Source organism: Curcuma longa, chromosome 17 (assembly GCF_044706935.1).
Source record: "Curcuma longa cultivar G26 ecotype Majalengka, Jawa Barat chromosome 17, ITB_CL_G26_1.1, whole genome shotgun sequence".
Classification (NCBI taxonomy): Eukaryota; Viridiplantae; Streptophyta; class Magnoliopsida; order Zingiberales; family Zingiberaceae; genus Curcuma; species Curcuma longa.
In genome coordinates, this window is record NC_133877.1 from 7002812 (window position 1) to 7013797 (window position 10986).

General features: G+C 36.0%; 2 protein-coding genes across 2 annotated transcripts; one reads left to right on the plus strand and one right to left on the minus strand.

Annotated features, from left to right (window-relative positions):
- Nucleotides 1-4154: 4154 nt before the first annotated feature.
- LOC141848322 (auxin-induced protein 22D-like) lies at nt 4155-4502 on the minus strand. Its single transcript, XM_074736360.1, has 2 exons — nt 4396-4502; nt 4155-4326 (listed from the first exon to the last, which is right to left on the minus strand). The coding sequence occupies exons 1-2, from the start codon at nt 4500-4502 to the stop codon at nt 4155-4157; spliced, it is 279 nt and encodes a 92-aa protein (XP_074592461.1).
- An 813-nt stretch (nt 4503-5315) lies between these two features.
- LOC141848543 (pyruvate decarboxylase 1-like) lies at nt 5316-8029 on the plus strand. Its single transcript, XM_074736584.1, has 7 exons — nt 5316-5949; nt 6043-6206; nt 6281-6842; nt 6921-7009; nt 7100-7217; nt 7505-7693; nt 7762-8029. The coding sequence occupies exons 1-7, from the start codon at nt 5521-5523 to the stop codon at nt 7930-7932; spliced, it is 1722 nt and encodes a 573-aa protein (XP_074592685.1). The 5' UTR covers nt 5316-5520; the 3' UTR covers nt 7933-8029.
- Nucleotides 8030-10986: the final 2957 nt, after the last annotated feature.

The window sequence follows — 10986 nt, forward strand, 5'->3', positions numbered from 1 at the left end:
GTTTGTTGAGAATTGTAAGTTTCCCCATGGTAAACTCAAACTCTATATTTGTTATAAAAGCCTCTAACAATAATATGCATCTTAGCATCTTCCTTAGAGACAAAATAACGATTCTTGCAATCACAACATGGGCAATAAATTTTGTTATCTTCAGTCTTGTCTTTGTAAGCAAACTCTAAAAATTCATCAACTTTTCTCCTATATTCTTCTGAATTCCTATTTTTTGAATCAATCCAACTTTTGTCCATATCACCGGTCTTTATCGAGGAATAGTTTACTGATAAAAATAATCATTCATAGATAAAAAAGTAGTTTGTTAGATTTATACATTTATGAAAAATAAGTGATATGCTTTTGACAATTGTATCATTATATAACCGAATAAAAGTTACTTCTTACTACATAGATAACACTAACAAGTACAAATAAATTTTAACTAATGAAAGAACAATACCTTTTCTAGAAGTTCTCTCCAATGCGCTAAAGCTCTAACTTCAGAACTGTCAGTATTCAGTGCCTACAAAAGATAGAAGAGCTTGCATAAATATTAACTTCAGTTGATAAGTCTCAGTAATAAAAATTAACAAAATCACATCCAACATGATGAAATCTGAGCTATATCTCATCATGAATCTCCAAAAAATAAAAAAAAAGTTAAATACTGTAGCCAGTTTTGCCGGATGCTTGGAAGCAGAGGAGGTGACTGGCTTGTTGCTGTGATAGGCGGCGGTGGTGAAGCAGGTTGCTTATCTTCGGAGCTGGTGGTGAAGCAAACCGAATCACGCCAACGTTATGGAAGTTCCTGGATCGTTAGAAATAAAATTAGTACCAACCAGAATCCAATTTGGAAAATTAGCTATAGAGATTCCGCGCGGTCAGAGATTCATACAGACACAAGGCGGCTTGTTGCTGTGATAGGCGGCGGTGGTGAAGCAGGCTTCTTATCTTCGGAGCCGGTGGTGAAGCGGCGGTGGTGCGGCGGTGCGGCGGTGCTGCGGCGCTCTGGCGCTGCGGTGCTGCGGCGCTCCGATGCTGCGGCTCTCCGGCGTTGCGGCGCTCCGGCGGTGTGGTGCTGCGGCGCTCCGGCGCTGCAGTGCGGAAGAGGAGCGGTGTCGTGCAAGGATGCGGCGTCGAAGGCAACTCACGCACAACTTAATTAGGGTAAATGGTTTTAGTATTTGATTTAAAAAATATAATTACGTAAACTAAATACTTATAAAATACTTAATTAAAATAATTTTTTAAACGTAAATGAAAATAAAATTTTAAAAAACATAAACAAAATTTTTATTAATTTATAAATTTTTATTTATATTTTTATAAAGAAAATTTTTATTCATTTATTAATTTATAAATATAATAAAAATGTTTATGTAAAGATAAATAATAATGATTTTAAATTTATAATTACGTAAACTAAATACTTATAAAATACTTAATTAAAATAATTTTATAAAACGTAAATGAAAATAAAATTTTTAAAAACATAAACAAAATTTTTATTAATTTATAAATATTTATTTATATTTTTATAAAGAAAATTTTTATTCATTTATTAATTTATAAATATAATAAAAATGTTTATGTAAAGATAAATAATAATGATTTTAAATTTTTATTAATTTATAAATATTAATTTATATTTATCTAAAGAGATTTTTTAAATTATTTATTAATTTATAAATATAATTAAAATAATTTTATAAGCGTAAGTAACAACAATTTTAAATTTTTATTAATTTATAAATACTAATTTATATTTGTCTAAATACTTATGTATATATGTGATTTTGTTATTTTTTTGACACAATCAAGATAATTTGAGACAATACTTTTTTACCGTCTTATTTGAATATCTTATATAATTATATCTTTAACCGTCTTTATTAGGTGTCTTATTTAGTTGAATTTGAGACACAATTTTAAATATTGTCTTAAATTTAATGTCTCAATGTAAAATTTTAAGACACCTATAATTACTGTCTTAATTACATAGTATTTGAGATGAATTTGGTCACTGTCTTAAAATTTTTGTCTCAAAAACCTAGTTTTCTAGTAGTGATGCTATAATATATCAAATCGATCTGTAAGACATTGTTGCAGGTCTTCTAAAAGTCAACAACATGTTGTTACTGGTCTTTTGAAGACCAACAACACGTTGTTACTGATCTTCTGAAGACCGGCAACACAATATTCTATAAACCACAAGCATCTCAATTGTAACAGCTACGAAATCGTAACTACTACAATGTAAATATTAAACTCTAAATTTAGAGAGATCATAACTTTTGACTTAGGTTGAACCATGCATAATATATTAAATTGAAGCTCTTTCAAAGATCTTTGACTTGACATCAATCTGAATCAAAAGTTATATCCTCTCAAAGACAGTTGTAGCAGTTACGATATCATAGCTGTTAAATGTGGATGTTAAATTCTAAACTTTGAGAGATTATAATTTTGAGTCAGATTGAATCACGGGACACACAATATATCAAATCAAAGCTCATTTAGAGATCTTTGATTTGACATATTATACATTCCATGGTTCAACTTGAATCAAAATGTATGCCCTCTCAAAGTTATAATAATATATAGCTGTAGCAACTATGATTTCGTAGCTACTACAACGTGTATGCTGAATAAACTTTGAGAAGTTATAACTTTTGATTTAAGTTGAATCACATGTCAAATTGAATATTTCTACATGAGCTTTGATTTGATATATTATGCGTCCCGTAGTTTAATCCAAGTCAAAAGTTATGACTTCTCAAAGTTTAAAGTTTAATATTCATGTCATAGTAGCTACGGGTTTGTAGTTGCTACAACTGTGTGGCTACACGGTTATAGCAGCTACGAAATCGTAGCTGCTAAACGTGAATGCTAAACTTTAAAATTTGAGAGGTTATAACTTTTGACTCGGGTTAAACCACATGATGCAAAATATATCAAATCTAAACTCATTTAGATATTTACAACTTGTTTTGGGGTGGAACCCATAATGGCAATTTTCAAGCTAAAAAAAATATCATTTAAATATTTTTCTGAGGCTTAAACATCAATGCGATACACTATATTGAGAGTAGTGATTTTTTTCAACTTGATTCATGATAAATGATGTCAAAAGCATATTATAAGGGTCACGATGATCATACTCACTAACTGACACCACAAATGAGTTTCTTGGACTTTCATTTTTTTTAAGATATCAAATTTTTAATTTTTGAATGGCAAAGATCCATCAGTCGATTTCGTTCAAAAGTGGTTAATGGACCAAGAGATCTTGAAACAACTTTAAACAAAGACCAACATAGATTAAGATTAAATATTTCTAAAAAAAGAACAAGATCATTTTATAACATACTAAATATCAATTTACAATACGTAAATTGTAATAGATCTCAAGTTGATAGTTTTCTTTTCTTTCACATAACAATAGAAAAAAGTAAATCTTCAACGACACATTTCAAATTTGACAAGTTGGAAAAGAACATATAACACAGTTTTATTATATCATAAAAGGTTGACATGTATTATATACAACACACATGATATTCTCGGTTAAATGCATGCTTGAACAACATTTAACATCTTGTCTTGCAATTTTCTTTTTCATATTTTTAGCTTCTTGTTTGAATATGAATGATAAGGCGATCTTAAATCGACTTCTAATCTTTCCTTTCTCTATTCAGTGTCTATAAACTTGGACAAAACAATTAATTTCATGAAGTAAATGGTCAAGTTCCATTTGCATCTCTTTGTACGATTGGTTTATTTCTTGTTATCTTGATTCGAGGTCATTTACTTCAGATCCTTCCATTATCTTTAGTCTTTTGCAAGAAGATATAAATATTGTGCAAATATCAATTAAAGAGATTGCTGTTAATTGATAATAAAAAGGAATAGTTTATTAAATACATATAAGTTAGTACATGACATTCACTTCAAAGGGACATCCCAACCAATATCAAGTCGTCATCTTTGTCTTTGTAAGTGATGATATATTCACATTCATTGCAACATTCTTTTCTTGATACTTCTCCTACAAGAGACGTAAAAATAAAAAATTTACAATAATAATTATTGAGAAATATAAACAATATTAGTTTGTGATAGTAGCAACAATTAAGGCATGCTTGTTTACTTAAGGAAAATCATTTGAACATGCTATCTAATGCCTCCCTGAGCTCCTTGTATCCCATGTAAATCTTGAGATCAATTTTCCTCAAGTAAAGAGCCTCATCCATGCTAACATTCACAAATAACCAGGTGGCATCCGCCTCCATCTCCGCCTTTAGTTTGCCTTGATATTTCATCAAACAATTACTGGTAAAAAAAATAGAACTACCCTAAAACACAAAGTTCACATCTTTGATTCGAAATAAAAAAACTTACTTAACCACCAGGGACATATCGACACTCTTGCGATCGGAGTCGCCCTCTGGTGAAGAATCAATGAAGTCATTCTCATCCTTCAAAAGCGCTAATTTTTCGCCCCTCATGATTAGCTTCTTCGATGCATCGAAACCTGACAAACCATGCCACAACTAGGTGTCTTGATGTAGCTCGCCACAGTTTTTATGTTGTTCACTTTCTTTCAAATCTCGATCAGAAATACCATTGATTCCTAGAACCCACCATGAATCGATCCAAAGCTCTAATTTTGATTTCAAACTATCACCGACTTGTCGTGTCTATTTGCATCGATAGACGGAGACAAAGGGGACGATAGAGGAAATTCATTGAAACGGAGATAAAGGAGGAAAACAGAGAGATTAAGTTTTTTTTTGAAAAAAATAATATATTTTAAATATTTTTTTATTTGGATGAACAATGAAAAAAAAAAGAGCATTATGGAAAAGAGATACATGATTTAATCAATTAAAAATGAGATATACATTTTGAATAAGTCACAAAACTAAGTACGCGAGTAAAAATGGAGTACATATATTCATTAATGATATTATGATATTTACTGGCTTACTTAGTTTTGTGAATTACTCAAAAATTTAGGTATCTAAATAGGCAAGATAGTTTTTTTTAAAGTATAATTTATATTATTATTATATTTTCGGAGCATTTGCGTCGTACCTTCCTTTTCTTTGTCAACCCGCGAAAATTCATAATTCTTTGTCTAAGTGCGGAAAGCTTCTTAAAGAATAAAGATTAGCGTCGCTGGCTGGCTTCACCTCCACCTTTCTTCCCAAGAAAACAACGGTTTGTATTCTCTCCCCGAGACGGCGGCGCAGTCGCAGACTTGGAATCCACCGACGACTGATCATGTCGTATAATTTAGTAATCGTCACCAAATTCGACATGGTCGCGTAGATATCTGCAGTCGCCCATGGTTTCCACCTCCCCAGTATCGCAACAGGCTGCTCCTTAATTATCTTGGCCACCATACATCTCCTCAGCTTCGCATGCGTCCCCTATAAAGCACTAGCTTTGCTTCCTTCCTCGCAACATCCAGCGAGCGATTCGATCACTTCTTCGTACAATACGCAGTCAAACAACTCCAAAATGCAGGATGGCATCGCGCGTCGGAGCCCGGGGACGCTGGGCCGGCATCTGGCCCGGCGGCTGGTGCAGGTGGGTGTGCGTGACGTCTTTTCGGTGCCCGGCGACTTCAATCTCACCCTCCTCGACCACCTCATCGCGGAGCCGCAGCTCAACCTGGTGGGCTGCTGCAACGAGCTCAACGCCGGGTACGCGGCCGACGGCTACGCCCGCGCGTGTGGTGTCGGCGCTTGCGTCGTCACATTCACTGTCGGCGGCCTCAGTGTCATCAACGCTATCGCCGGCTCCTTCAGCGAGAACCTCCCAGTCATCTGCGTCGTCGGCGGCCCCAACTCCAACGACTACGGCACCAACCGTGTCCTGCACCACACCATCGGTATCCCCGACTTCTCCCAGGAGCTCCGCTGCTTCCAGACCGTCACTTGCCATCAGGTCCCCAATCCATCTCCCACCTCTAATTCACAATAGGTCGCCCCCAATTTCGTAGCGAAATTTAGGGCTTTGCTGATCTGCCCTAATTTGTAGGCGGTGATCAATAATTTGGATGACGCGCATGAGATGATCGATACTGCGATATCCACGGCTTTGAAAGAGAGCAAGCCGGTGTACATCAGCATCAGCTGCAACTTGCCGGGGATACCTCATCCCACCTTCGCAAACGAGCCTGTTCCCTACTTCCTCTCGCCCAAGTAGGCGCCGGGTGTCTCTCTCTGTCCTGCCTGCCTTCGATTCTTGTAAAATGAAAGATGATGATCCTTTGCAGGGTGAGCAACCAATTAGGACTAGAAGGTGCTGTGGAAGCAACTGCAATATTTTTGAACAAGGCCGCGAAGCCAGTGCTAGTCGCAGGACCCAAACTGAGGGTGGCTAAAGCTCAACAAGCCTTCATGGAGCTTGCAGACACCTGTGGCTATCCAATAGCCATCATGCCATCAGCCAAAGGACTGGTACTAGAGCACCATCCTCAATTCATCGGAACTTACTGGGGCGCCGTCAGCACCAACTTCTGTGGGGAGATTGTGGAATCAGCTGATGCTTATGTGTTTGTCGGCCCGATCTTTAATGACTATAGCTCTGTGGGGTATTCACTTCTGATCAAGAAGGAAAAAGCTGTGGTGGCTCTGCCCAATAGAGTCACTGTTGGAAACGGCCCTTCTTTCGGTTGGGTTTTCATGGCGGAATTCTTGACTGCGTTGTCTCAGAAGCTGAAGAGAAACAGTACTGCCATGGAGAACTACCGTCGTATCTATGTCCCTCCCAGCATGCCGATCAGACGAGAGAATAATGAGCCTTTGAGGGTCAATATCCTTTTTAAGCACATTCAGGCATGTCTCTGAAAACCAATTGCAACTTCATTTAGGTTCAAATTTGTGCTTGTTTTTGACATGCTTTCTTTCAAGCAGAGTATGCTGAGTGGAGAGACCACTGTCATTGCAGAGACTGGTGATTCATGGTTCAATTGCCAAAAGCTTCGTTTGCCGGGGAACTGTGGGTGAGTTCTGTCTTTTTGCCATTGCCATTGGTCGGCAATTGCGATCATGAAAACCATAAAGTCTTGACTAAATGATACAAATTTGCTCAGGTATGAATTCCAAATGCAGTATGGATCAATTGGATGGTCAATTGGTGCCACTCTTGGGTATGCTCAAGCTGCGAAGCAGAAGCGTGTCATTGCTTGCATAGGAGACGGGAGTTTCCAGGTAAATTGTGATTACTTATTTGGTCATTGATAAGAAATGAGTTTTATAAAAGGGCATTTGTGTTGGCACTAGCTAGACTATTTTTTTTTTCTTCTAGCTTTTTTAATTCATATTTTTGACACTCAACTTCCTCCTTGTGCTTTGTCGATCAAATGTGGTTATTATCCATGATTCAAGTGTAATCTCTACCAGAAATGAGATAGATTTTACGTTGGCATTGTCTTCATTTTCCTTTTCATGTTTACGGTTTAGTGTTGGTGCTCTATAACTGGCCTATTATTCTTCAGGTGACAGCTCAAGATGTATCCACAATGATCCGGCAAGGGCAACGCAGCATTATTTTTCTGATTAATAACGGTGGATATACTATTGAAGTAGAGATCCATGACGGGCCTTACAACGTGATCAAGAACTGGAACTACACTGGGCTTGTTGATGCCATAAACAACGGAGCAGGCAAATGTTGGACTTGCAAGGTTAGTTGACCACTGATGACTGATCTATTCTGAAGTTTGGAAATCAGTTTGACAGATTTCTATTGCAGGTGAACACTGAGGAGGAATTAGAAGAGGCGATAAGTACAGCCACTGGAGAAAAGAAGGATTGCCTATGTTTTATCGAGGCAATTGTGCACAAAGACGATACAAGCAAAGAGCTTTTGGAATGGGGATCAAGAGTCTCATCTGCAAACAGTCGCCCGCCGAACCCACAATAGAAAAACGGCACGGCACCGTAATAGCTGACAAGGAATTTTTCCTTTTGATATGGAAATTGTGTTCAGTAGCTGTAACCTTTAATTAAAATCTATCAAATTGTGCTCCATGTTGAAATAATAAATACACAAGTATTGGGCCACTTGTCGTCTCTGTTATCCCGTTCTCAAGCTCTCTAAGACAAGACGTGATGAAATAATACACTTGTTCAGCTCAGAAATGATTTGATTTTGTAGATTTAAAAGTAGTTTCTGTTGGATGAGTAAGCTCACTCTAACAACATTTGATACAATCTATATTGATAAAAGAATTATATATTAGTAAAATCAATTAGGGCTGAGCAAAATTTCGGTGAAACCGAATAAACCGATCAAATCGAACCGAATTTTTAATTCGGTTTGGTTTATTTGGAATTTCAGTTTTATTTAATAAAAAAATTGGTTTTTTCGATTTAATCGGTTCGGGTTCGGTTTTTAAAAATTTCGGTTCGGTTTACCCGATTAAACCGAACTAATCTCATTTTAATCGGTTCGGGGCCTCGGGCAGTAAAAAAACCCTACCGCTACCGCAGTAAAAAAAACCCTACCGCCGCGATTCCCTCACTTCCCTCTGTCGCGACCTTCCTCTCTTTATCGCGATTCCCTCAGTCGCGAGTTCGCCGCCGCGACTCTCCACAGACTGCTTACGCCGCTGCTTCCTCTTTGGTTCTTCCCTTGTTCTCGCTCTCTTCGGTTCTTCCCCTCATTCTCGCTCAGCGCCGTCGCGAGTGGCGATTCTCCCGACCTCGCGCGATTCGTGTCTCGGTCTTGGCCTCCTGTCTTTCGCGTCCCACACTCCCACTCGCCTGATCCCTCTCCTGCCGGCCGCTCGATCCCGCCTGTGCTTGCCAGTCGCTCTTGCTTTTGCCCTAAATCCGAGACTTGTGTTTTTCCTCCAGCTCCTGCTTTTGCTATTCTTGCTGCTGAGATTAAAAGTTGATTTTCTTGACTTCTAGTTTAAAGGACTTCTTTTCTGATTAAAAGCTGCTTTTGCTATTCTTGCTGCTGAGATAGGTGTAAGTCGAGCAATAGGAGGGTTTCTTAAGCACCCTACCAAGGCTTAGCGTGAGTTACAGAGTCTCTCCTCAAGTCTACAGCCAGTTAGCCACTGCACCACAGATTACAGGTAATTCGTGCAAAAAATCGGGTAATTCGGTTAAAAACCGAATTAACCAATTTTTTATCGGTTCGGTTTATTCGGTTATCATAGCAAAATTCGGTCGGTTCGGTTTGGTCAAAACAATTCGGTTAATTCGGTTTTCGATTTATTCGGTTCGATTTTAATCGAATACTCACCCCTGAAATCAATCTCCATAAAATAGACATTTGAATTCATTGTTCTAATAATCAAATACCTATAATAGAGTTGTTCGTATTGACGAACATTGTGAAGAAACGAATGGAATCATGCAATGGTATTACCATTTTTTAGAAATAATGATAATTGCATATGTAAAAGATAATAATTAGGTAAGAATCCTAAAAGATGGAGTGTAGAATATTCTCTAAATATTTTCTCGCCCTTAACATGTATAACATAGTTGCTTTTAAATTATTAAATTGTATATATTAGAAAAGAAACTGAAGGAAAGTACACATAATTTTGCTTTTATGTTTTAGACTTAACTTCTTCCTAAATTAATTAAATTTAATGGAAAGTTTGACATGCTGATCGCACGTGCTTCATGACGGCTTCCTTACAAAGTGGCGGATCCATCGTCGACCAATTTGAGTGCTGCCGCAGAGAGTAGGGCTGGCTATCAATGAATCTAGTTTGCTGGTGTCCAAGATTCCGTGATGCATTTTATTATTATTTAGAACTCTTATGATTTTTAAGAATTATATACTATATTGTTATTTTAACTCGTATGAAGGATGTTAACAGGTTCTAATTAAAAATAACATGCATCGCATTTTTATTTTTATTTATTGCACAGCTATTTTTTATTTTTTAAGCTGGATTTAAGAAGCTAGGGGTCGTTTAAAAAAAAAAAGTATATGACACTAATAGAACAAAATCTTAGTAGTATAATAATCAATTTTAGAAGATTCTTAAAGGTTATTGCCCAATCAAATGGTCCTACTTTGGTAGGACAATATAATTACACATTAGATTTTTCATCTTTCTTGTTAAAGTATTTCAAATATGTAAAAACGAGCCATTCAAGATTAGTTAACATAAAACCACTCAAGGAAGAATCTAAATTTATCTAACAAAAGATAAGGAGGAAAATTTGTTAATTTGTTGAAAACCTCCTCATTCTTTTCTTAGTAGAGTTCTTTATTTTTAAGAAAATATTTTCCTTAGTAGAAAAATTAGATAACTCCTAAATAAAAAAAATTAAAATCTCCACAATGATATGATATTATTCATTTTAAGACTAAATTATCATAGTTTTATTTTTAAATTTTATCGAAAAGATATCATATTAATGGAGATATCTTCAATATTATAAATTCATGATTTTCTTCATATATTTTTAATGTGAAACTTTGACTGTAATTCTAACAATTTTTTCCTTAAACGAATAATGATTATACTCCAATCTAAATCAACTTGATATCAGATCTCTTGACCCATTAGACCCTCCTTACTTCGATATCCAGTCCTCTTGATCCGTCAAGAATGTGTAGTATCTTGTACAATTGACCTATTAAAACTTACTTTGAGAGATTATCATGGATTATATTGAGAGACGAGTATGAGGATGAAAATAAAAGTTGAATACCTAATGAAAATAAAAATGAATATAATATTTAAAAATGCAAATGGAGAATATAGAATCTGATGCAAAATTGACCAATACCCTCCCTACTAATAAAACAACACATTGACAAGAGAAGTTGAGCCAGAGTATGCTGTTTTAAGGGCAATTTGGCATGAACAATAGTTATTATATTATCGTATGATTCTATATGATGTATAAGATATAGATAGTTAATTTTATCTAAATATTTGCAAGTAAAAAAGGAGCTCACTTAAATAAAAATCCATTTCTTTAAAATATGTCTAAATAA